The 27,953-nt window shown below is 42.8% G+C and overlaps 1 protein-coding gene across 1 annotated transcript in view; it reads right to left on the bottom strand.

Moving 5' to 3' along the window:
- Positions 1-1,845: 1,845 nt before the first annotated feature.
- AATF (apoptosis antagonizing transcription factor) overlaps positions 1,846-27,953 on the bottom strand; it is a 112,196-nt gene continuing 86,088 nt past the window's right edge. The window contains exons 11-12 of the mRNA XM_003278386.3: positions 26,901-26,972; positions 1,846-2,116 (exon numbers count right to left, since the gene is read on the bottom strand). Of these exons, the coding sequence (XP_003278434.1) occupies positions 2,053-2,116; positions 26,901-26,972 (136 nt within the window). The 3' untranslated portion in view covers positions 1,846-2,052. The remainder of the gene's footprint in view (positions 2,117-26,900; positions 26,973-27,953) is intronic.

The raw sequence follows: 27,953 nt of genomic DNA, 5'->3' as shown, positions 1-27,953 counted from the left end.
TAAGTGTTTTTAAAATTAATAGTTTAAGTTGACATAATTGTATCCACCTATGAGGTACAATGTGATGTCTTGATAGTGTATACAATGTAGAACGATTAGATCAAGCCTGTCCATGTATCCATCACCTCACGTGCTTATCATTTTTTATGGTGAAACATTTGAAATTTACTGAGTTACTCTGAAAAATACATTATTGACTATAGTGACCCTGCTGTATAACAGATCTCAAAACTTCCTCCTCTGGCTGGGAACAGTGGGTCAAGCCTGTAATCCCAGCACTTTGGGAGGCCGAGGTGGGCGGATCACTTGAGGTCAGGAGTTGGAAGCCAGCCTGGGCAATATGGTGAAACCCCATCTCTAATAAAAAAAAAAAAAAAAAAAAAAAATTAGCTGGGCATGTTGGCGGGCGTCTGTAATCCCAGCTACTCGGGAGGCTGAGTCAGAAGAATCGCTTGAATCTGGGAGGCAGAGGTTGCAGTGAGCCAAGATTGTGCCACTGCACTCCAGCCTGGGTTCCAGAACAAGACTCCATCTCAAAATAAATAAATAAATACTTCCTCTGATGTGAAACTGTAGCCTCTGACCAACATGTCGCATTCCCTGCTCCCCCACCCCCCTCAGCCTCCGGTAACCACCATTCTACTCTTTAGTTCCACGAGCTGGCCTTTTGTAGATTCCACATATAATTGAGATTAGGGGGTCTCTGTCTTTCTGTGCTTGAGTCATTTCACTTGGCATAATGTCTTCCAGTTCAACCACATCGTCGCGAGTGTCAGAATTTCCTTCTTTCTAAGGCCGAATAGTATTACACTGGGCACCTATACCCCTTATCCATATAAGAAACCCAAAAGCAAGAAAACAAATAACCCATTTCAAAAGTGGGCACAGAAACTGAACAGATATTTCTCAAAAGAAGACAGACAAATGGCCAACAGGCTTATTAAAAAATTATCAGCCTCACTAATCATTAGAGAAATGCATAGAAAAACCACAACGAGGCCGGGTGCGGTGGCTCACGCCTGTAATCCCATCACTTTGGGAGGCCGAGGCAGGCGGATCACCTGAGGTCAGGAATTCAAGACCAGTCTGGCCAATATGGTGAAACCCTGTCTCTACTAAAAATACAAAAATTAGCTGGGCGTGGTGTTGAGTGCCTGTAATCCCAGCTACTCAGGAGGCTGAGGCAGGAGAATTGCTTGAACCTGGGAGGTGGAGGTTGCAGTGAGCTGAGATCGCGCCACTGCACTCCAGCCCGGGAGACACAGCAAGACTCAGTCTCAAAAAAAAAAAAAAAAAAAAAAAAAATAAAAAAAAAAAAAAAAAGAAAAACCACAACGAGACATCACCTCAGACCTGTTATAATGGCTACTATCAAAAAGACGAACCCCTAAAATGTATACAACTATTATATGGCAATAAAAACTTTTTTTAAAAAAGACGAAAGTTAACAAGTGTTGGTAAAGACGCGGAAAAGGGGAGCTCTAGCACGCCGCTGGGGGGAACATGGACTGGTACAGCCGTTATGGAAAACTGTAAGGAGTTACTAAAAAAACTAAAAATTCAACTACCCTATGATCAAGCAATCCCATTTCTGGGTATATATACAGATCAATGGACATTACTGTGTTGAAGGGACACCTGCACTCCCACGTTCATTTCACCCACAACAGCCACGCTATGCAAACAATCTGCATGTCCGCCAGGGTGAATGGGTCAAGGAAACGTCAAGTCTGACACTGTATGAGGAGACCACTGGACTAGCAAAAAAAAAAGCTCAGTAAACGTGTCATCCACTAGAACCAAACCAGACTGACTCTCAGCCTCTTAAGAAATTACATGCGGGGGTGGCGGTAACAATGCGCTTTATTTGCGGCGTTTAAAGGCGGGGTTGGGCGGGGCAGCGCCCCTGCACGTATTAGGCACAGGTTCAGAAGGCAGCACCTTCCCAGGGGCTTCCCTACTAGCTTAGCCCCATAAAGTCACTGGTTTCTTCCATCTGGACCAGCAGCCGCACCAGCCAAGGCGCCCACTGGGTGTCGGAGGTGGGTGATGTCAATCCCCATGGCCTTCATCGGGAGGGTGGAGCTGGCCAAAAAGAGAGCGGTACAGTTCTGTCCTGAAAGACAAACACAGCAAACTGGTTAACACACTGGTTCACCATTCAAGGTTAAAAAGGAACGCAGAAGCTGGAAAATACCCCACTCTGTTTCTTCTGTTGAAAACACAGCCATGTAATTAAAAATGCATCCCACAGCTCTTACTCACAAACACAACAGAAGGAAGAAACCCAATCAAACAGTAAAATATGTAAATGGTCCAGTGCGGCTGGACACCCGTCTCCAGGGAATGAGTGTTCTGTAAGTTTGCCCTTTGCAGACAGGCTCTTCAAGTAAGAAAACAAGATTGAATATTTTAATAGGATGTAGGAGACCTCCACCCGATAAGGAGGATTCAATCAGACATGGGATGTAGGGGGATATAATTTAGTTTTCATACATTTTCTTGGACTTGGCAGTACTTGAAAAACAATGAGAATGAGCCAGCAACACGATTCCAATTACTATCATCTGTGCAGTTGTTCAGGAAGAGAACCACGCTTCTTCCGCACTCCCCAGCTGCCCTGTCTCTATTCTCAGTCTAATAAATAATATGATTGGCTAATTTATTTCTAAAGTTGGGTTTTGACATTAAAACAATAACATGCCAGGGTCTTGGGCCCCTAAAAAAAAAGTAAATGACCACTTTCAAACTCTTTTAAATGCAACACACACACAAACATCCGGCCAAAGCCATCTGCCAAGGCCTGGAAAACCTAAAAGGGGTTTGGGTGGGACAGGGATCTTTCCTATCATTGAGACAGAAGCTCCAGAACACTTTCCCCTGCGGATCCAGAGCAGATCCTCCCTGCAGAGACATGAGGGACCCATGTGAGGACGTCCCTGTCATCAGGGAGGTGGGCGTGTAGCACGTGGCCGCAGAGGCAGCCATCCATGTCCACGCTCTGCAGAAGGCCCAGCCAGTAGCCCTCACAGAGACAGGGCGGGCGCACACAGGGCTGAGGTCATGCGCCAGGAGCCCCAGAAGAAATCTACACCTGCTCGGATATTCTCAAGATGGAACTCAAATTCTAGCCTGCCATCTTGTTAGGAAAACAAGCTTTTAAAAGTGCTCTCATTATCTGAGGGTCAGCATCGGCACATCTGACTTTAAAAGCAAAACCAAAAAACCCCACCTTTCAAACAGCAAGGCTTCAACACAAAAAACTATTGGTCTTTTTTTGAAGTCACCCTACTATAGTTATGGATAGGAATAAAGGTACTACAATTAGGAAATCCAACAAAAGGAATAGAGTATCAAAGCTTTAAAAAAGTAAAAAGAAAAACATCTTAACGAAGAACTACAGAAGCCACAAATGTAAGCTAGCCTTATCATGTTGGGGACCGCGGGAGGGACAGGCAGTGAAAGTGCAGGCCAGAAAACAACAGGCCTCCAATTTTATTACAGGAATTTTATTCCAAGAATGTGCTGGTGCCTTTACCCTGAACCACCCAGCAGACCCCTAGGCCATAGACAAAGGACACAGCTTCCCCCTTGGCTCCACCCACCTCTTCTGCTCTTCGGTTACACACATCCATGTGACTAGCCTCAATCAGCCCAGACGAGGCCTGCCACGGTGGAAGGCAGCCCCAGACCAAATGCAAACCAACGCTTCCAAATCACCAGCTCCGTCACACGGATGCTGCAGTGCCCGGTGCAGGCTCCACTTCATCACACCATGGCCCGCCTATTTGCCAGTAAAGACAAGTCTCTCTAGCTGTTTCCACACAAAAAATTAAATGGCGTGAAAGGGAGAGTTGCCATAACAAAAGGACAGTGTGACTTTAAGATGACAACATCTGATGAGAAGGAAATGCAGAAGTGTGAGGCTATTTAGCCCTTCACAATCATACCCTTTCCAGCCTCGCCGTGCTTGCCTGCACCAGACCCCATCATTACCATTGAGCAAATGCTTCCACTCTGTGCGCAATATCAGTGCAATGCCTGGGCCGAAGGCAGCAGTTACTGTCCGCAGCAGGGTTCACGTGTCAGGAGCAGAGAGTGAAATGCTGAAACCCATGTTTTCATAGAACATCATTTCACACTCAGGTGGGCAAAGCTGACAAACATATGCAGCTGTTCATGGCAAAGCAACTTGGGAAGCTGAGTGGTCTGGGTTCTTAAAATATTTTCAGAGAGACAGAGAATATGAATAGGGGATTATTTCAATCTAGAAGTCCCCAAGCAATTTCAACTTTCACGTCTTCCTCACCCACTATCACCAGCTGGTGACCGTTTTTACCTTCAAAGCATCTCAAACTTCACAGCTCCTCCAGGCTTCCACTAGGTCAGATCTCACCGTTTCTCACGAAGCACATAGCAACAACCTCCTGGCTGATCTTCCACTCCCTTCTCTGAGACAGACAAAGCAGACCCTCCCTGGGGCCCAGGAGCAGCACGGGGATGAAGATCCCTGCCCCACTCGTCCCTCCCCGCCCCCCTGCCGTAGATTCCAGTGGTTCAGCTTGGCCTCAGCCCTTCCTCTTTCCAGGTCCTGGCTTTGGCTCCTGCCCTGAGCTGCTGGGCAGTACAGGGAGGCACAGCCCTTCCTGCCTCTTTACTAGGTTGGAGAAGGGAGGGGTGTGCATTTTTATAACGTTTTTCACAGTAAGTTTAAATAGTTACAAAATACATAATGACCAGGATGTTGTGAAAATTAACTTTTGTAATGCCTGCAATTGGAACCTACGTGCCATAATGATTTGATACTCATCGTTCATTCGAGTAACACATGAACTTTTTTTTTTTTTTTTTTTTGAGATGGAGTCTCGCTCTGTCGCCAGGCTGGAGTGCAGTGGCACGATCTCGGCTCACTGCAACCTCCGCCTCCCCGGTTCAATCGATTCTCCTGCCTCAGCCTCCCGAGTAGCTGGGACTACATGTACGTGCCAACACGCCCAGCTAATTTTTGTATTTTTAGTAGAGACGGGGTTTTACCATGTTGGCCAGGATGGTCTCCATCTCTTGACCTCATGATCTGCCCGCCTTGGCCTCCCAAAGTGCTGGGATTATAGGCGTGGGCCACACATAAACTCTTTAACTTGGACATTTTATAGCACCTTTTTCTTTTTAAATTTTATTTCCACCTGACTTTTCCCCTACAGAGTTTTGTCCTAATATAATGGTTTCATGCTTGAATGTCTTTTATTAATCACCCTTATCATACTTCTTGGCCACATCAGTCTGCAAATAAAAACACTTTTGAAATTTTTAAAATTCAAAAAATTGAAATGAAAATATTTTAATTGTTTGACATTATAAGGCTCTAAGTAGTTTAAAAATGTTCCTCTGGATTATTATTAGGATATAATCAATATATAATAACATGATACAATATATCCTAATTTTAGTGAAAATTTAGTATTCATACATGTGTAAAATGTTATTGGAAATGCATCCCTTAATGATATGGATGAGGCTTTTCCCTCCATTTGTTCATGGATCCATGGAGGAATATTATTTATTGCCAGAATGAACGAGGGTTCAGCATCAATTCTACTCTATTTTTTGTTTTTTGTAGACATTAAGCACTGAGAAACATTGTCATATAAACAAGCAGAAAGGAAAACAGAGTTCTGGCATAGCAATGCCACTTGATTCTTTTCGCTCTTTCTGAATTATATGGCACACACAAAAAATCATACAGTGACTCGTCACCAAACATTAGTCCTAACGGTCAACCAACTGCCAATTCAACTCAACTCCTGTTCTCTGGCGATTCTGCTGGAAGTGAAGACCCGGAAACCACCTGGCCTGCACAGGGCTTATCATCTAGTCCTTAAGCGTTTCCTTTCTCAATCTCTGTACCCACATTTCCAGCTGTCCTTGTGTTTGGGGCCCTGGAGGTTTTCCTGTGGCAGCCCGAAGTCCATGTCACTTTAAGGATAGGCTCGAAGGAGGCTTTTCAAGGCTGGAGAAGGACGAGGGTAAAAGGAGAACCTGGCCCTCCAGCACAGGCCTGCTCTGGGGCAGACAGCTTTAGGAAAGAACGTACGTCTGGAGACTGACTCCTTGACTATCCATGTCTACCTTCCCCTTGGGAAGTCTCTGCATACCCCAGTGTGAAGACTGAGCCGCAGGGTGCACTGAGCTCTTCTTCCCTCAAACCGAGGCAGGTGTCTAGGTGCTTAGGGAAAGGCAAAGACATCTGAAAAGAAACAAAACACGTCCATAGCCCGTACCCCCTCCCAAGAAAAACTGCAAGTAAAGATGAGGCTACAAAAAGGTGCCATGGGACCGAGGGCCAGACCGCCTTCCACTGCGTGAACATTTCCCCCCGGCTGCATCTTCCTAACTGGGATTTAGCCATGTGGAGAAGCTAAACTATCAATCCTCCAGGTTAACCTTGTTCCATCGGATTCTCCAGGGTAAGTGTATAGTTTCATACCTGAGGTCCCCTTAAGGCTATGCATAATCAACTTTTTTTAAAAATACGTAATTCCTGCTCCCCATCACATTAAGCATCAAGATGCGAATCACTGATCTGTAATCCCCCCACCCCCCCAGCACACACACACTCATGGTCAGTGGGAGTGTCCACTGCAGACAATGCGTTCATGCTGGTATCATGCAGGGGAGTGGCCTGCGGAGTAATTAACAGGACTTGGATCCGAGGTAGAAGGTCGATAGCAGGGGCTCTTCCTTGAATTAAAATTTAACTTACCCTTTATTGCAACCTACAAAAGCAAGTAATGAGCACTAACATTTTTATTTCTTTTAAACTGTCATTTAGGCTGTAGAGGGGATAATTACCTATCTCTAGTGCAGTAAGGTTTTATAACCCTTAGTGAGGCATTTTCTAATTTAATATTTTTACTATATTATCATAAAACCTGTTTCTAGGAAAAAAATGATCATGGATTAGCAGCCATTTTCCATAAAGACAGAATGTGCATGTGTGCGTGTGTGTGTGTGTGTGTGTGTGTCTGTCTTAGGATTCGGCTTATTATGTGATTCTTCTGAAGAGACTTAAAGTATGCACATTGTAACTAGCTGTGAACTGCAATCACTTGAGTGGCAGGTAAGGTTTTAAAAACTCTAAGTGAAATGGGGGTGTATGTGTATGAGAATGCAGCCCCTCACCGATGTGTGGACCCAAACATGTTCCCTTCAGTTCCACATGTGCACTCACCCCACCACAACACAGATCACTGTCTTTCACAACGTCATTTGGGCAAACAGTACAAAGGAGCATATTAAACCTGCAAATGATCTGTGTGGGGCTTTCAATTTGCTAGGTCAGTAGCTTGCAGCACTGGGGATTCTGAAGGAATTGTACCACCCACTCTACAGAAAACCACACTCCTCCTACACTGGCCCTGGAAGCCCCAGGCCTCCAAGACACTCCTGAGCTGTACCTACCCACCCTTGTGGACAAAGACAGGTGGACAGCGGAGAGAACACAGCCATTCCACCACTCCCCGAAAAAGCCCGTGCAGCCTCCCAAAGCGCATCATGGTCTCCGAGCAAGTATTACGCGCCAGTCTTCCAAAGGAGCTGGCAGAGACAATATTGCTGCTTTCCAGACTAAAAGTGACTCACAGGCCAGATATGGTGGCTCATGTAATCCCAGCACTTTGGGAGTTTGAGGTGGGAAGATCACTTGAGCCCAGGAGTTTGAGACCAGCCTGGGCAACACAGTGAGACCCTGTCTCTATTAAAAATAAATAAATACGTAAAGTGATACACATAATTTGCCTTTGACTAATTAAAAATTGTTCATCTGTTGCTTCTTAGGGGTGGGGGGTCTCCCTAAATACGTAAGACACATCCCAGAATGTCGTGGCCCTTCCTTCCTTTCTAATCCTCTACCTCTCCCACACTGCACACAAAAGTGCTGTAGCATTTGCTTCTGCCTTAACTCAATCCCATACATACACTGCAGAATCAAGGGAAAAGAAGAAAGCACACGGCAGGCAAGTCGGACAAAGGGTTCCGATCATAGCAGCGCTCACGGCTAGCAGGGTCTGGATCTGATCTGAAACCCTACAAGTAGAGTCCGCCCAGATATGGTCAGTCAGCGCAGAGATTCACACGCACGCCTGCTCTGCACTGACCAGCGCGGTCACCGATGACAGATGTGTGCTTTTAACATTATTGGTGATGTACTGATGCTGCCTTTTTTCACGCTTGTCTTTGAAAACAATTTGCTTAGTGTGGTGGAAGCTTAAACATGTACTAGATGTATATGATTCCTGGCCTCAAAACCTAACATACTACAGGTATAATCAATTAATTAAAAATATTTGAATGCCTATTTAAACTTTGTTAGATTTTGTGGAGGTTTACAAAGACATGAAAGGCACAGCAGAAGCTAGATCGGGAAGGTGAATACATGCAGTAAGTGTGTCTCAGACAAACCACTCTATTTGGGGAGACACACAAACATTCTTCCTCCTGCTGAACCCAATTCTGTCATTTTAGGACTTACAGCCATGGGCTCTTGTCCCTCTAAAGCCAGGAGAGAAGTAAGGCTGACTATTATTCCCTGTGGCAGCACTTCAACTATTTGATGTCTTCCTCTAACTAAATCTGTTCTTTTCCAGGTTCAGTGGCCTCAGTTCCCTGCATTCCTCCTGTGACTGAGTCTGCTTGCCATCCTGACTGCACTCCTATGAGCCCTCCGTTTGCTAAAGCTCCAAAGGCAAGGTTCTCCGAACCCGCAGCCCTCAAAAGCCCAAAGCAGGTGCAGCAGGACTCCATCTCTCCTGCATTCTGAACACATACTTCTCTCTGTCTTCCCAAGGCCTCCACTCTCTTCTGTTCTATCTGGGCCTCCCAAATGTCTGCGGAAAAAGATGTCTTGCCAATTATCACTTGGCACGTGCTAACAGCACCAAACAAAGGGATCCTTCTCCAATAAAGCACGTGCCTCCATTCTGATTGCCAGAAACCAAAGTAGGCCAAAGGGCAAAGGCTACTCACTCCTCCATTTTCCTCTTAAAAATGTCTACAGACCCCAGGACAGCAGCTTTCCTTTTGTTTTGTTTTTTGAGACAGAGTCTCGCTCTGTCGCCCAGGCTGGAGTGCAGTGGCGCCATCTCGGCTCACTGCAAGCTCCGCCTCCCAGGTTCAGGCCATTCTCCTGCCTCAGCTTCCTGAGTAGCTGGGACTACAGGCGCCTGCCACCACACCCGGCTAACTTTTTTTTGTATTTTTAGTACAGACAGGGTTTCACCGTGTTAGCAGGATGGTCTCGATCTCCTGACCTCGTGATCCGCCCGCCTCGGCCTCCCAAAGTGCTGGGATTACAGGCGTGAGCCGCCGCGCCCGGCTTGGACAGCAGCTTTCTTTTCTTATATACTTAGAGAAGCCAGCTTAATAGAAATCTTGAACAGTTAAATAGAACAAGGCGAATGCTTTTATATGGCATAGAGCATGGCATCACAAATGCAGAGGGGCTGGAAGGTGCTGTCAGAGCTGGTTCTGACTGGCTCAGATCCTTACTGGGTCTAGGACCTTAGGTAAATTGCTTAGCCCCCCTGAATCTTAGCTTCCTCATCAGTAAGATGGTGACAATATCTTCCTTAAACATACTGTTTTTATAGCACTAAGCAAAGTCCCCATTGTATAAATGGCATCGTCATCTATGATCATGAGAAACGGAATGAGACAGAGCAACATGCTGAGGACCTGTGTGCATGCATTACGGTTGCTCCCAACCAACATGAGGGATAAAATGGCACCCTCCTTTCATCATTCCTTTGCTTTCCCCGATCCAAATCCATCCTACTCTGTATCAGTGACTTTACAAATGACAGAAAGATATTTGAGAAGTGTCTCTATGACCTAAAAGGAGAAACACTGATCCAAATGGCAGGCAATCGCCCTGTGCTCTTTGGAGCTGTGTGGTAGGGGCAGCCCTGTGTATGTCATGGGAACGGGCTCAGACACAGGTGACATGCATTAGAACTTAGCTCCTCAAGGCTGGGGTCAGGGGTTTCAGACCAGCATGGCCAACATGGAGAAACCTCGTCTCTACTAAAAATACAAAAAATAGCCAGGCGTGGTGGTGTGTGCCCGTAATCCCAGGTACTTGGGAGGCTGAGCCAGGAAAATCACTTGAACCTGGGAGGCGGAGGTTGCAGTGAGCCGTGATTGTGCCACTGCACTCCAGCTGGGCAAAAGAGTGAGACTCCATCTAAAAAAAAAAAAAAAAAAAAAAAAAAAAAAAAAAAGAAAAACTTAGCTCCCCTCTTAAGAGGGTTGGATTGCTGGGAAAGTAATCCAAGTAAAAAGACACAGTGCTTATAAGGAGTTAGTATTTAGTCAGAATGACACAAAAATCACTATAGTAGAAAATTTAGGATTTCTGAATACAGCCAAAAAGTCAGTACTTACTCTCCCTCACTCTCCTCTTAACATCCCCCAACAACCAAAGGAGGATCACAGGCTTCTCTCCTGAAATCTCATAATTCCATACCAAAAAACAAACCAAAACTGAACAACAACAAAAACCCCCATAAAAAAACCACAAAGCAGAAGAAAGGAGGTAAAGGGGAAAGAAAGCAGCCTTCTTTCAGCGAAGACTTATTTCTTAACAGGATCAACTTAGCAAAATAAGAATGACTCAGAGACACCCCTTATCTATCACTAATTACCTAAATCTAGATACCAGGCAAATCATGCCCAATCCGACACTAGCTGAACTCTTCACAAGGTTCCAAAACAACAAAACCGCAGCCGCCAAATCTGCCACAAGGTGGCAGTACACGACTCATTTCTAAGTGGACCCAGCCGCCAGTCAGGGGAGCTCAGAAATTACCCGGTGTGTCTGCTCTCATCACCATCCTCCCCAGTGCTTGAAGGAGACTCTAGAAGGTCTGTTCCAATTCGTTCTTTTGGTCAGGTCAGAACTAGGTCCTTCAAACCTCTGCAAAAGCTTTTAGCCCTACAGCTCTAAATTACACATGGTGACACACGGCCTCTGGCCTGTCCCCTAAAGATCAGACAGACTCAAGATTTATAAATGTTCCAAGAAGCAGGTTCAGGTCCTAAACAAAGGAACTGAGAGGCTGGGGAACAGGGAGGAGAGGGGAGAGGGATGGGGGCGAGAAGGGGACTACACGTGGACAGGTTTTCTTCTCACTTGTGCTTCCTCCTTACTCAAGCCAGTTACAAATCCCCTGCACTTTAACAAAGGAAGAAAAATACTCAAAACTTCCACCATCCCTACTACTAGCTTCAAATCTTCCACATTATTTTAAAGAAAAATAATTTAACTTAGCGGACTTGCGAAAAAGCGGGGGGTGGGGGAGAAGCCACTCTTCAGACAAAAGGGGCGCCCCTCCTTCCACGCATCAACATTCCATATTCCTGGGATGATTTCCACTTTCACAGTTTGACTGTTTTATAACAGATTTGATGTGAGAGAAGACAAATGGCCTCACAAAGGAAAGACGACAAATCATCACACTGCTTTTAGCAGGGTTTCTCTTTATTTTTATTTATTTTTATTCCGGACCTGGGATGCAGAGCTCTCTGCCTTGCTGGAGATGTTTAATATTAACATCAAGCCACCACGGTCCCCGCAATAGAGTTGGCTGGTGTTGTGTTTACGGTTTTGTGACTGCTGGCTTCAGGAAGATGAAGCTCCTTGTTCAAACAGCAGCCCCTCTAACAGCTCCTGTTAAAAGCCAGGGGATGCTTCACTGCTTAGACGTGAATCACTTCCCCCAACCACACAGAAGGTGAGACTGACATTCCAGTTACATTTGTATCCGTATCAGATGCTGCCCAACAACTCAGGGCGTGTGTGTGTGTGTGTGTGTGTGTGTGTGTGTGTGTGTGTGTGTTGGGGGAGCACAGGATGCATCGCTCAGCTCTAGCTTAACCAACACGCAGGAATTAGTGAGGGTATTCAATGTCAACCCACAGAGTTTCGGCAAGGCACTCTGCTGTTACTTCTGGTAATAAGTTGGAGGATTTCTTTTGCTTAGAAATCCGGTACCAACCAAAACGCACAAGAAGCAACTACTAAGTGAGCAAATGCAAAGTGCCAGCTCTGCAATGCGAGTCAGGGGACACAGAGGGACCGCTGGGGCCTCGGGAGCAAGCCCTTCCAGCTGCTGGCCAGCTGCCCTGCCTGGAAGTCTCCCCCAGGGCGTTCAAGGAGCACGTGTTCTCCTGGCTCTCCTCTGCCTTCCTTCTCCCAGGTTCTGCTCTTGGCTTCCTCTCTTCTTTTGACACCCCCCCCACCCCGTGATCCCACATACACTCTAATGGTCTAATGGTCTCCTCCGCGCGAAGGACCCCAAAGCCCGAGTCCCCGCTCCCCGCCCTCCCCCTAAACTCATCTCCTGTCTTGCAAGGCTCTTCTGACACCCAAGCTACCATTTCTCCTAACAATGGCAGCAAATTATTTTTTATTCACATCCCACACTACTGTTTAATGGCAGTGAGCTGTAAGACAAAATTACAGATATCGATACCACATTTTCTGATGAAAAAATAAAATCCAGTCTGAGATGGGGTTCTTGTTCGGACTGTATGCCTATTAATTGATTTAAAAAAAAAAGGCTGCTCTCAATCTGTCCGTATTTTTTTGGTTTTTAATAGTATCCTTCAAAGAACTTCCTTCCTGCCTCTGCAAATCAGAAATTCAGCAAAAGGAGCATCTGTCCTAAACACCTGCCAGGTGAGCTTTCCCCAGCAGCACTGAGCAGGCCTGCAACAGGGCATCTCTCCCGCTCGTTTCACCAGCTAGCCCCTGAAGTCAGCAGTTTGATTACCTCAGCCAGTTATACGACTGGCTCTAAAAAGCCTGACTGCTAAGTGCAAAGTGAGCAGTTTGCATTTCTTCCCCTGAACCCTGAAGAGTCTGTCTGGCTGCATAGTTGTGCTTCCACCTGTAGGACCGAGCTGTGAAAGAGGAGGCAGAGTGCTGCCAAGTGTGTGTATGAGAAAATGTGTATTGATTTCTTCTTTCTTATAGGGGAGCACAAAGCATTGAAGAACAATTGCTCGTCTTTGCAGCATTTCACATTCCATACAAGAGACAAAAGGCCCAACCCCCACTACCCTCTGAGAAGCAGAAAGGGGAACGGAACAGGACTGTGTCTCCTGGGTGTCCGCAGCCACCAGTGCTGCTGCAGGTCAGCTACTGAGACTCCAAACACCCCAGGGCCCACGCCTGCTCGCCTGTCTCTCATCAAGTAATTTCCCTTCTGGGCTGATGTTTCCTCATCTATATTGTAGAAGAAAGGCCTTCAGTCTTATTTACCTTGTAAGTGGAGGTGCCCAGGGGGTCAAAGAATTAATGTTTATAAAGTGTTCTGCTCCCCAGGGAGACAGTGGTAAAGCGTAGGGTGTGGTTATGGCTCATTCAAGACCTCACTTCCAAGGGTGGCTGGTGAGAGCTTCCCATGACCAGGTGCTGCCAGCAACTTAACTCCAAGTCTAACGAGGTAAGGTCCTCGATCTAAATATTCTTTCTTAGCTTGACACTTAATACCAACACTAAAAATAACAAAGCAGCCAGGCCTTTATGCTTTGTTAATGCACTTACAGAATCCATTCCAGAACTGTTTTCTTCCTAAAGAAAAATCCTGAAAGCAGAGTCCAGAACACTGACCTAAAGCTATAAATCACTGCAGAGCCCTGCTGGGGTTCTTCATGCTCCATAGTAACTGCATGGTGAGCATCTCTAATCCAAGTATCTGAAACCTGAAATGCTCCAAAATCTAAAACTTTTTGACCACCGACACGAACTATGCTGTAAGAAAATGCTCACTGGAGCACTTCAGATTTCAGATTTTCAGATTAAGCATGCTGAACGGGGATAATACAAATATTTCCAAATCTTAGAAAATCTGAAATACGAAATTCCTCTGGACCCAAGAATTCCTGATAGGTGACACTTGACCTGTAATAATTTATAGGAAGGCCATCAGAACCAAACCTGGTTTAAATAGCACAGAAAACCTACAGTATGTAGTATATAGCAGGAGAAAACCTATAGTGTATACAAAGTTTAGGGTCTTGGAAGTGATGGAAATGTAAGAGTGTTCTTGAGAGAGCCTTTCCCAGGGTTCAATCCTAAGTAAAAATGACCCCAAAAACCCTCTAAGCAAAGGGCTGGGAATCAGAAGTCCCAGAGGAGAACCTTTCATTCTGGGTCTTTTCCAACATGGCCATGAGCTAAGAACAAAATAAGGAGCTGGCCCTCAAGCAGTGCAATGGTTTAGCATGGAGACCTAACCTATGAATAATTAGGAAACAACCTGGTGGTAGATGCTATATATAATATGGATCTATACAAAGTGACGTGGAAGCAGAGAAAGATATATTAAAGAAGTGAGATGATTTGGAGAGATTTCAGCAAAAGAGGCAAGAAACTCATCTTCATCTTATAGGACAGTTGCAAAAATAATCTTGTAAACGGCAAACTGTAAACAAACGTACAAGCTGGAGGCCTTTAAAAGCATCTCAGACAGGAAGCCTCTACCCAACTTTTTTTGGGGTTTGCACAGAAATGGCTATGTCTGTACTGCATGCTGAGGGACAGTGGCGTAATACACAGATGTGAAAACACAAAGTTTGTTTATTTAAATAATTATCTGTTAGGGGTTACATTTAAAATAGTCCTTCTCAGAAATTAAAAAATTAAAAAGAACATTTTATTCTCAAGAATCCAGTGAACAAGAGGCCTGTTTTCACTATGTAAAAGAAAGAAACCATGGCCCACAAAGAAAGCTTCCCAGGGTGGCACTGCATACGAGTGAGGGCATAAGGTGCTCAGGAATACTGAGTCAGCTGCCGAGCTCAGAGGAGGCCAATAACTGGAAAAAGACCTTAAGTGAAGTGTTTTGCAAATACTACAATTGAAATTAAAATATATTATTCCAAATATATGAACATAAAATCTCAATAATACCAAATACAAGATTACAGTACACACAGGCATACTTCTTTGACTTTTAAGTTAACATTCTTAGCAAGAAAAAACCCCCAATAAGTGCGTCTGTGAACTGTTATACAGTTAACAGTCTAACTGTTAGGGAAGAACAAACAGAATGGGTTCAAAGAAGAAAACGCCACCTGCTCGGTGGCGGTGGAGAATCTGAAGTCTCCCTAGAAAGGCTGGTGACCTCATGACTGAATATTTCAACAGGAAACAACAGTGAGACGGGGGTGGGAGATGCTGCAGGCTGTGAGCAGAACGAACAGACGTGCAGAATAGGGAGTGCGTCCCAGGGATTGCAGGTGTCTGCTCTGGACAGCACACGGGGTGAAATAGGTGATAAGGAGAGAAAGGTAGCAAGGCAACAAGTCATCGATGGCCTTGACTGGCAGGCTTGAGAGTCTGGGTTTTATGCTAGAGGAAAAGAGTAGCATGTGATATTGGAGGAAGGTGAATCTGGCAACGAAACACAGAACTGATGAGAATAGAGACTATTGGTTAATACGCTGTTAGTGTAATAGTCGATGTGGGAATTAAAAAAAAAAAATTGGCCAGGCACGGTGGCTCACACTTGTAATCCCAGCACTTTGGGAGGCCGAGGTGGGCGGATCATGATGTCAGGAGATCGAGACCAACCTGGCTAACACCGTGAAACCCCATCTCTACTAAAAATACAAAAAATTAGCCAGGTGTGGTGGCGGGTGCCTGTACTCCCAGCTACTCGGGAGGCTGAGGCAGAAGAATGGCGTGAACCCAGGAGGCGGAGCTTGCAATGAGCTGAGATGGTGCCACTGCACTCCAGCCTGGGTGACAGAGCAAGACTCCGCCTCAAAAAAAAATAAAAAAAAATAAAAAAATAAAAGGCCAGGTGCAGTGGTGGCTCATGTCTGTAATCCTAGCACTTTGGGAGGCCAAGGTGGGAGGACTGCTTGAGTCCAGGAGTTCAAGACCAGCTGGGGCAACATAGCAAGACCCTGTCTCTATGGAAAAAAAAAAAAAAAAAAAGCTGGTTGTGGTAGTGTGTGCCTGTAATCCCAGCTACTTGGGAGGCTGCAGCAGGAGAATCACTAGAGCACAGGAGTTCGAGGCTGCAGTGAGCTACAATTGTGCTACTGTACTCCAGCCTGGGCAACAGAGTAAAACCTTGTCTTTTGTTAAAAAAGAAAAAAAAAAAAAAAGACCTGGACTCAAAAAAAGAGGCAGTAGAAATAAAAAGTGAAGATCATTGAACAATATATTACTAAAATAATGCTCCAAGTAGATTAAAAGAAAAAAAATTCAGATGAAATTAAATATAGGTGAATAATTGTTCTGGGATACAGGAGAGATTGCCTAATCATAAAACAATGAAAAACACCCCCCACAAAAAGGTTCTTATATATTTATTTAGGTTAAAAAGTAAAACTTCTATGTGACCAATAAAAATCATTAATATTGACAGGTAAGCAAAATGCAAAAATCTACAAAAACCAGGAAATGTTATATAACCATAAATATAGCCATAATATAGAGAATTCATACAGGAAGAAAATTCATAAAGAAAAGTCAAAACTCAAAAAGAAAATGGGCAAAGGATAAAAACAACTACAAATGATACAAATACATGATTAATACTCTTCAAATTTACTATTACAAGAGAAAATAAACATTAGATTATAGCTCACTGCCTACCATATTATACGCCCTCAATAAGGTGTCATTTGTTATGAACTTAAAAACAATAAGTAACTTTTATATCTAAATAGGAAATATTTTTTAAAAGATAGCTCTCTCGGCCAGGTGCAATGGCTCACACCTGTAATCCCAACACTGTGGGAGGCCGAGGCGGGTGAATCACCTGAGGTCAGGAGTTCGCAACCAGCCTGGCCAACATGGCAAACCCCGTCTCTACTAAAAATACAAAATTAACTGGGTGTAATAGGACACGCCTGTAGTCCCATCTACTTGGGAGGCTGAGGCAGGAGAATCACTTGAACCCGGGAGGTGGAGACTGCAGTGAGCCAAGATTGTACCATTGCACTTCAGCCTGGGCAACAGGGCAAGACTCCGTCTCAAAAGAAAAAAAAAAAAGAAAAAAGATAGCTCTCCTGCTTAGCAAAGATAAAATGACATAAGCCTCAGCTGGAAAGAAAAGAGTCATGTAACATAGTAAAACTCATCAAGGGTCATTAGAAAGTTTAGATATTTGACCCAGAAATCTATTCTAAAGACACAGCAAAACCTAGAACATAGATTTCTGTATATATATGTTCACTGCAGCACTACTTGAAAAGAGGCAACTACAAACAACCTAAATGTCCAACAATAATAAATATTCCATAATAGATTATAAGGTTATTAAAATGCTTTTAAAAATACTTAAGGCATTAAAATGCTTATACTATAAGTTAATCTGAAAAAAGATTCAAACACATATGTATATATCTGTATAAAATACATACACAAAAAATTCTATAAGAAAACATGTAAAAGTATTAATAATGTTCTACCCTCAATAGCGGGATGACAAATTTTTCTTTGTCCTTTCTATATTTTTCAAATTTTCTTCCATAAGCATGCACTATTTTTATTACATGGGAAAAAGATACTGTCTCTAAGAAAAGCAGGTGATAGTTGTCTGACTGTGGCAGAGAATAGAATTACAAGCATAAACTGACTAAATATACTAGATCAGGATTCAAAGCTAATTATGAGGTCTAAGGTCTTTGTAACCAGAATGATGTAACATAAAACCAGGTTTGGGAATCCAGTGATTCACACTAACATATGAATGACTGACAGGCAAAACCTTCCTGTATAGAAAGCATCTCTCCTATAAAAGAAAGGGTGGGGGAGGAAGCATTTTAACCTAATGAAGTTTCCCCCCCCCCAATAAGTTTTTGAAAGAGTGGCTAGGGGTGGGGGTGGGGGGCTTCCCTGTGGCACATTATTCCCAAATATTTCTAAAAGCTTGTTAATTTCTTGGCAATAGCAGTGGGGGTTGGGGACCACACTCTTAGATGCACATACCTGTTCCACTACTTGTTGTTCAACTTAGGCAAGTTACTTAATTGTTCTATGCCTTAGTATTCTTATAAAATGCAGATAACATCAATCACTGGTTTTTTTTTTATGAGGAACAAATGAAAATATATGTGAAGGGCTTAGTGCAATGTCTGGCATATAGTAAACTCTCAGTAAGTGAAATATGATATGATTATTCTATGTTATTTCATTGCCCATCAGACACAGGGGACAGACTTACAGTGGATAAATCAGAGCGAAGGATAACTGCACTTAGAAACAGAAATGGTATCTTAGCAATCGACTGTTGGCTCAGTGATCACTGTGGGAAACATTAATAACATGGTTATGACTAAGTAAATCAAGGTGAAAAACTTAGCTATTGCCTACCCGCTTGCAAGTAACTGGCAAGTTACTTAGCTGTGATTAATACAATATCTATAAGATATTGCAATATATTTAGAAAGCCAATAATAATAAAAATTAAAAAACAAGTCCTTAAGAGAAACATTTACACACACTTTAAAGAATGTGAAATATCCCTTTGGGAAAAAAAGAGGATTTACAATCCTTTGAAGAAGCGATGAGAATATAAGTGCAGAAATGAGAACTATAGTCAAAAAGGCCCATTTTGAGGAAGGATTTATCTGTTCAGCATCTACAAATCTCTTTCTAGAAGATGTGCTTTTATCACTCTAGCTCCTGCTTGGAGCCAAGGCTTCATTTTGACAATGCAAATTCTCTAGAATAAGAGACTGAACAGTAGCAAATCAGGAAAAATAGAAGAAACAACAGCAGTGTTTTTTTTCCAACCCAGTTTTAAAACTCTGGCCCAAGCCTTAGGTTGAACTTGAGAGTGTTTCCTTTGTCCTTTCTGACATTGCTGGAGAAAGAAGGCCCCGTGCCCCTATCTCTGTGCTGGACGCCATCTTTAATGATGATATATTGGGGTCCTTTCCCCTCAGCACTGCTGGGGGGTCAAACGTGTGGTGCTACCCGCCTGAGAATCAACAAGCGAATTATAAACTGTGTCAATCCGAGTTAATGCAAAGCTGTAATCCTCTTTAACAAGAGATCAAATCACTGCCATGAGTTATGTTCATTCTGTAATCTGATAAGGAAGAGAGGGAACCTCTAATAAAAGAGTAATGGGAGCCTTTAATGACGCTGGTAAAAGGTAGCCCCAGTTAAAACATTGCTCTTGTTCCTGCTGATTAGATCAATGTTGCATATTTGCCCGGGCTTGTCTCACCTGTCAGAATAACCTGTGTCTTTTTAGGAGATAAGAAGCCTCAGAGAAAACATCTGTACTTTAGCCATTCTTGCTTGCAAGTTTTTAACCAACAGAAAATGCTCTATGGAGGGTATTTCAGGGGTTATTAGCTGATGTGTTCTCAAATGCTGAGCAAGCTACACCAGAATATCTCACCATGATTCAGTGCATATTCCTATTAAATATAGGTAGGGGGGAGCAAGAAATGGTTTAACTATCTTCTGGGTTACCAACTGGGGGAAAAGAATACCATCAGTAGAGTGGTAGAGTATGCCCATATTTAGGGTGCAGACCCATACACAAAAATGGCCAGCCGAAGATAAATTGCTGGTACAAATTCTATTATACCAAGGCATCTCAACAACAACGTGGCAGTGATGTTGACAAAGCACTTTACAAGGCTGGATTACATTTGTACATTTCTTTTCTAAAACTCCAGATGTAAAACAATAATGTATTTGGTGCTCAGTACTAACCATTAAAGGATCCTCTCCTTGCTCTTTTTTAATGCCAGCAGCTTTATAAAAGGAGTGGGAAAGGTGGTTTTTTATTTTTGGGGAGAGAATGGGGAGCTAAAATTGAAACTCTTGCTGTACATATTGAGAATTTCTTTAAGTTATTTGCAAAGGAATGGAGTACCTACAAAATGTTAATCTTGCTATCATTTTTGGAATGGGGGGGAATCTACTTAGAAAAATTCAATACCTACACTTTTAACAGACAGTACCAGCATCAAATCTATCTAATATCCTCTCCTTGAAGCAGCATTTAATGCAAGGCAAACACCTATTTTCTTTGACACACATCAAGCTGACTGCCGTCACCAGACCCTTTCCATCCTGACAGCCAAAACCAATGCCAACAGAGCAGGTTCACATGGATGCCCCTTCCCAAATCTGAGTCAGTGGCCAGTTTTGAGGAACACATCTCTTCCTGTCTCAGGGGTCTCAGTCAGTATTTGTCTTGTCACACTAGCATTTTACTGACTTACATCCACACAACAAATGACAATTAACTTAGTCTGCCTCAGAGGGTCTGTCAAAAACACAGGGAAAAAGCAGATGCTTATTTCCATAACCCCAAATTCTTCACTTTATTAGAACTATAGTGAGAGATCATCTGCGTTTATTTTATTTTATTTTCATTTTTGGAATGCACCTGTATTAGGCCATTCTTGCAGTGCAGTAAAGAAATATTTGAGGCTGGGTAATTTATTAAGACAGGAGGTTTAACTGGCTCACGGTTCTGCAGGCTGTACACCAGGCATCTGTCCAGCTTCTGATGAGGCCTCTGGAAGCTTACAATCATGGCAGAAGGAGAAGGGGGAGCAGACGCCTCACAAGGCCACAGCAGGAGCAAGAGAGAGAGTGGGGACAGGGGAGAAGCCACACACTGCTAAACAACCAGATCTCTCAAGAACTCACTGTTATGAGGACAGCACTAGGGGGATGGTGCTAAACTACTGATGAGAAATCCACCCTCATGATCCAATCACCTCCCACCAGGCCCCACCTCCAACACTGGGGATTACATTTCAACATGAGATTTGGCAGGGATGCCGATCCAAACCATATCAGTATCCAACACTGGTTTTTCTTTTTCTTTATTGATAGATTAGATGTGTATTTATTTATGGGGTGCATGTGACATTTTGATATATGCATGGCATGTTTAATGGTCACATCATACTCCCTCTGGTCTAATGGCATAGGGCAGGTGGGATTTCACATTATGCAATGTAAGCACTGTTTCTAAAAGGTCCTTGATGAGCTTAGAATAACTTCAATAGAGAAGTGAACAACAGCCCTGCAAATCATGCAAGTAAAGTACTGACCTGCTCTTGCTGGTGAACGCTTAGAGGATTCTCTACCAATGAGATGTCAAGCCTTTTCTTCTCCTTAGGCCACTGATAGCTCTGGCTCTACAAAAACAAGTGATCCTTTGCCTCTTAAAGATGACACTGTCAGCCAGGTGTGGTGGCTCACGCCTATAATCCCAGGACTTTGGGAGGCCGAAGCAGGTGGATCACGAGGTCAAGAGATCCAGACCATCCTGGCCAACATGGTGAAACCCCACCTCTACTAAAAATACAAAAATTAGCCGGGGGGGTGGAGGCGGGGGATGGGTGGCCTGTGCCTGTAGTCCCAGCTACTCGGCAGGCTGAGACAGGAGAATCACTTGAACCCGGGAGGCAGAGCTTGCAGTGAGCCGAGATTACCCCACTGCACTACAGCCTGGGTGAGAGAGCGAGACTCTGCCTCAAAAAAAAAAAAAAAAAAGATGCTGCTGTCCTGGGAGCTGAGCTGTCCCGTGTCAAGAGCATCAAGGGTTTAGCAAAGCCAGGGATCATTTTCAGGCTCATGGTAACCTCCTCCCTTGCAGGCAAACACGTAATACATGGACAAATTGGGCTTTCTTTTGTTTTCTTTCAACATTGGGAATGCTCATCAGGCATGCAATACAAACCACCTGTAAACCTCATACTGGAGAAGAGTAAAGATCTACTAGACCAGCACATAGAAAGTATCGGGGGTTGCATAAGATTTCCACTAACAAAAGAGATCCGAAATCATTAAATCAATATCCAACATCTACCTAGAAGGAAATGCCCCAAAGGGAAATTTGGTAACACAGGGACACAACTTGGCTACTTTGCATTTTAAAAGGTTTAAAAAAAAAATAGATTGCTTGAAGAGAAAAATTCTTAGCGTGAGAAAAGAATTTGTATCAGCAGAAATTAACTAAATAGATAACACTACTCAGACCACACAACAGGAGAAACAAAATGAAGATGCCACTATCCTTTCAAAGATAGCATTTCTTTCTCCACCAGGACACACCACCAGGATAATATCCTGTGTTAAAGATCTCTCTCTCTCTCCCTTAATGAGCTACGTTCCAGTTTCAATTTAAGTCAACCAAGGGCAAATTTACTGAGTTCAAACTGGAAAAGGGATATGGGGGGATTCAAGGATACGCAACTGGACACGCCACCCCCCACCAAAACCACTGAAGAGTAATCCAATTTAGGTGCGTGTGGAAGGATGAACTGGAACCAATGAGTAACTAAGGAAAAGAAGAGGGCTTCTACTTCCAGATGTGGGTAAGCTAAGAACCATAAGCGGAGGTGCCTCTGGGAACAAGAAGTCAAAAGGGTAGAACATTTTGTTTCATGTATTTTACCACAATTAAAATTAGTGGAGTGTGGTGGTGTGCACCTGTTAGTCCCAGCTACTCAAGAGGCTGAGGTGGGAGGATCACCTGAGCCCAGGAATTGGAGGTTGCAGGGAGCTATGACTGCACCACTGCATTCCTGCCCAGCAAATACAGTGAGACCCTGTCTCAAGAAAAAAAAAAATAATAAATTCATTGAATGATTTTACTGTGATTATTTAGTTTGGGTCATTTGGATTTTTTATTTTGCTACAAACAATACTGCAATAAAGATCCTTGACACAAATGTATTTGGCAACTATTAAAGGCTATCTCCTACAAGTAGATTTTTCTGTGTTAACAGACACATTTAAAAGTCAGAAACAGGGCCGGGCACGGTGGCTCACGCCAGTAATCCCAGCACTTTGGGAGGCTGAGGCAGGTAAATCACCTGAGGTCAGGAGTTAGAGACCAGCCTGACCAATGGGAGGCTGAGGCAGGAGAATTGCTGGAGGCAGGAGAATTGCTGAACCCAGGAGGCGGAGATTGCAGTAAGCCAAGATTCTACCACTGCACTCTTGCCTGGGCAACAGAGCAAGACTCCATCTCAAAAAAAAAAAAAAAAAAAAAGTTGGAAACACAATGTCAAATAGTCCTCCCAAAAGATTTTGCCAATTACATTTCCAAAAACAGTATGCAAAAGTGCGTTTTTCTTACACCATCAACACTGGGTATTACTAATCCTTTTAATATTTTCCAACTGAATAAGGACAACGAAAAGGAGGGGGGCTGTGCATGGTGGTGCATGCCTGTAGTCCCAGCTACTCGGGAAGCTGAGGCAGGAGAATCACTTGAACCCAGGAGGCGGAGGTTGCAGTGAGCCCAAATAGTGCCATGGCACTCCAGCCTGGGTGACAGAGCAAAACTCTCTCTCAAAAAAAAAAAAAAAATTAAAAGAAATCTCATTATATTAATTTGCATTTCTTTGATTAGGTTGAAAGTGCTTATGGTTTTTGGCCCTTGAAATTTTTCTTTTTTGATTTTTTTTTTTTTAAATGGAGTCTCACTCGGTCGCCCAGGCTGGAGTGCAGTGGCATGATCTCGGCTCACTGCAAGCTCTGCCTCCTGGGTTCACGCCATTCTCCTGCCTCAGCTTCCCAGCAGCTGGGACTACAGGCGCCTGCCACGACGCCCAGCTAATTTTTTGTATTTTTAGTAGAGACGGGGTTTCACCGTGTTAGCCAGGATGGTCTCGATCTCCTGACCTCGTGATCCGCCCGCCTCAGCCTCCCAAAGTGCTGAGATTACAGGTGTGAGTCACTGCGCCTGACCTTCTTTTTTGATTTTTAAGTCTGCTTGTTGACATGCTGTGTCCATTATTGTTATTGGGATATTCTTAGAGATTTGTAAAAACTCTTTACATAGTAGAAAAATATGTCATCCGCTGGAATTTTTTTGTTCAAGTTCATCATTTACCTATTAACGTTGTTTTTGATGTCTTTTTCAATGTGACTTTTATGTAGTCAGGTCTATTAATATTTTACCTTTTAGTTTCTGGCCTTGTGGTCAAGCTTATAAGGTCCTTCACTACCTTAAAATCATTAAAAAAAATTCTCTATGCCCCCAGCACACCAAGAATGACATATGTATAACTTAGGAAAACCAAAAGTATTTACTTGAGGAAAAGTAGCATGCAGTGATATTGATATTCTAACAATTATGAAAGCTTCCTATTTGTGGTGTACAAATGGGACACAGAATAGAATAGTACTAGATTACTTCCACTTTTGTTTTTCCACTGAAGAAAAACAAAGGAGGATAAGCTATTACTGCTTCCTTCTTACTTAAGATAAAGTTAACAATACCTACTGGCCCTAAAAATTTTGATACTAGGAGAGAGAGCCAGTGCCTATTTACTGTACCCATAGTTAATCTGGCCTATTCAAACCATAAAGCATGAGCAGCTGATATGGACACGTCTCCCTGTCCTTAGGAAACACAATGAGAATGGTGCGCACTTTGGTAAAAACAAATGTTCAGTTCAATACAAGACTATTATTACATTCCTTAAAGTAGCTAAACCAGCTGGAGAACAATGCTGGTAATTAGGAATCAGTCCACAAGCGATAACCCTTTTTCCTCATAAATGTCACAAGGACTGTCACCCAGCAAACACATTCCTAACCCCTTCTCCCTTGCCTGCTCTACCTGGAGTGGCAACGTAACACAGTTCTGGCCAATGAAATACAGAAAGTTTGCTGAAGGGAATTCTGGGGAAGCTTCTACTTTTCTGATTAAAAACAAACAGGTATGGCTGGCACAGCTCTTTCCGCTTCTTCCTGCCTTGAATGCATGTTTGATGGCGTAGTTGCAACAGCCATCTTAGGACCACAGGGGAAAGACCAAGAGATGTTGGCCCTAACACCACCGAGAAGCAAAAGCCATGGCCAACAATTGCCTACCACCCCTACAATTATCCTGTCAGAAAGATGAACTTCCATTTCCTTATGCCTCTGTAGTCAGGTTTTATATTTTTATACGCCATACCCAAATTAATCCTAATAGAGTCATTTTCAAATAATTTTTATGTCTAGCAAATAGTAGACCTTCAAAAATTAGGAGTTAATATTGGTAAGATTCTGGAAAAACTAAGTACTCCTCAAGGGATTCAAGTAAAATTCCAACTAAGAATGGCATAAAGTTGATTTCTGAATGATTTTATAGTACTATGATCAAAAGATACCACTAATATCTAAACCAGATTTCATTTTATGCCTGGGATAATAACGTAAACTTAAAGGGTTTGGTTTAATTTTCAAAATCCAGTTTTGCTTTCTTCTTGATGTAATTTTTTCACGGCATCCTGACAGGGAATCTAAGATGCACTCACTTTACTCTGCAATTTTTAAACAGACTGGATCCAGAAATGAACAAAAAACCACAGCCATATCTAGACACTCACTTGCAAAGCACAGGATAGCAGATGTGGTCACAAAGCCAGATATAAATGTACTCAGAACCATCCATAAGCTGTTTTGTGCTCAAAGTACTGAATAACCCAAATAAAAAATAATAATATTTGTCAAAATTTGCAGATCTCAAACTTTTTAGACAAGGAGGGGAAAATCTGATGGCATTTGGTAGCAAACAAAATACTCTAAAATAAAAAGGTTATATGTAGTTTGAGGGATAAAACTGGCAAAAACCACCTGTGCCTATATTATGACCAATAATTTCACTTGGTAAATATGTTTAAAAATGCTTCTCACAGCATTATTTACAACAATGACAATTAAAAGCCATTTAAATGTCCAACAATCAGTGAACGGCTAAATAAATATTATTAACAATATTACTTGGTCATTGAAAAATTTTAATTATTTTAATGATATGAAAATGCTCTCAGTATATAAAACATTTCCTGAATATAATTTCAATATAAAAAAGAAAAACAGGAACATACTGAAAGGGAACTTACAAAAACTGAAATGAAATGCTGTGAGATGTTAAAAGTGGCTGTCTTCTGTGTATGTGTGACTGTATACACATACACTTCCTATCTCTGCTGACAGGCCTAGAAATAGCAATACTCACTAACAAGGAGCACCCCTAGTACCTAGATCTTGGTTTCTAAATACCACAATCCACTAAAAAGAACCAGGGCTCCTTCAAGAAAGACTGATTTCAGGGCTGGAAGATGGAAAGTCTAAGATGAGCATTAAACATCTTGTGCCAGAAAGTAAGAAAGTACTCAAAGAATGACTGAAGACAACTTTGAAGGACACAAGCCAGTCTGAAGGCACTTCCACCATCTGGGACAATTTTAACATCAAAATAAATATAACTCATTGAATAAAATAGGAAAACATGAGTCCATATTGATATAAATAAATAAATAAATGGTAAATAAATGAGGGAGAAGAGGAAGTTCTTCATTATAGAATGCCAATTAATAGATACAGAAGAAATTGTTATTTTAAAAAGGTTATCCCTGAACAGTAATATTATGAGCATACATTTTTTTTTTCTGTATTTCTCTCGTTTTAGCTTTATAAAATAAGCATACACATCTTTTGTAAAAACATTCACAATCCCCAACAAATACAACATATGCACATCTCCAGAGCACTCACTAGAGCCACTAGTGAGAGCATATGCACAACAGCCCCAAGTACAAACGGCAAGAACATGGGCCACCTGCCCTGTCCTAGAGAGCTCAGATGTCCCGGGGAGCTGGGCTAAAGTTCAAAACAAAGAAGGAAAAATAAACCACCAAAGGCAGCACTGAGATTTATGGAAGTTTTTGGTTTGGTTTTATAGTAATTATGAGGGTGAAGAGATGTGACCCTTACTATGATGCCAATGACAAATGGTTAACTGATAAGAAGAAATGGAGAGGGCGAAGGCTGTAGAGCAGGTCAATATCAGGCTGTCATGAAGCCATTTGAGACACGTAATTAATCTATTACTCACCTGGCATCATCATTCATTGTAGTATGGTCAATAGGTGCCATGAAACTCAGTAGCTTGCTAAGGACATGAAACCTAAATAAAGCAGGAAGCAAACAGGCAGCAACATTAGTAACTATTAACCTAGGAGAGGAAACACATTCCATGAGTTAACAAACTCCAGAACTGATCACTGGAACATTTGGCTACAAAGTGGGATAGGGAAAAATTCATAGGCACTTACCACTGTCGTTGGGATGACCAACTATAGTCATCCCATGGTATCTGTGGGGTAATGGTTCCAGGACTCCCCATGGATACAAAAATCCACGGGTGCTCAAGTTCCTTATATAAAATGGCATAGTATTTGCATGTAATCTACACACATGCTCCCATATACTTAACTCATGTCTAGATTACTTAAAATACCTAATGCAATGTAAATGCTACGTAAATAGTTGTTATAATGTATTGTTTAGGGAATAATGATGAGAAAAAAGTCTGCACTTGTTCACAGGTACAGACACAACGCTCCTTTCCCCATGCCTGAATATTTTCAATCTGTGGTTGGTTGAATCCACTGATGTGGAACTCACAAATATGCAGGGCTGACTGCACATTTTTCCCTTTTTCCTTAATGCTACAGGAGAAAAGTCTGATAACAGCATACTGTAAATGACAGTTCAACACAGGATTCATTTATAGCACAGCCCCAAAAAAGAATAGGTACACTTGTGCTTTTGAGCAATATACAACCCTTAAACACTATTCCAGACTAAAGACAATGAGGAATTGACTACCTCATTTTCTTCCTCTACATATATCTTAAGCATTTTTCATTTTAATAGATGTCACAAAAGCCATCTACTGGCAGCAGCACAGGTAGTGGTATAGCATCTGAAGGCAACACCTCACCAACACCACCCACACTGCCACTGGTTCCCCAAGGCAGAAAAGGGGTCTGCAATTCCACGTCATCTCCATGCACTAGATCCAGGGGTTCTTTCATTTCCCCCACCTTTAAATGGAGAAACACAACTGAATTCACAGTAAGTTTGATTCCTGATCTTCAGTCTA

This window comes from Nomascus leucogenys, unplaced genomic scaffold, assembly GCF_006542625.1.
Source record: "Nomascus leucogenys isolate Asia unplaced genomic scaffold, Asia_NLE_v1 Super-Scaffold_258, whole genome shotgun sequence".
Taxonomy (NCBI): Eukaryota; Metazoa; Chordata; class Mammalia; order Primates; family Hylobatidae; genus Nomascus; species Nomascus leucogenys.
Note: the sequence above shows the minus strand (reverse complement) of the source record. Positions and strands in the feature narration are given on the sequence as shown.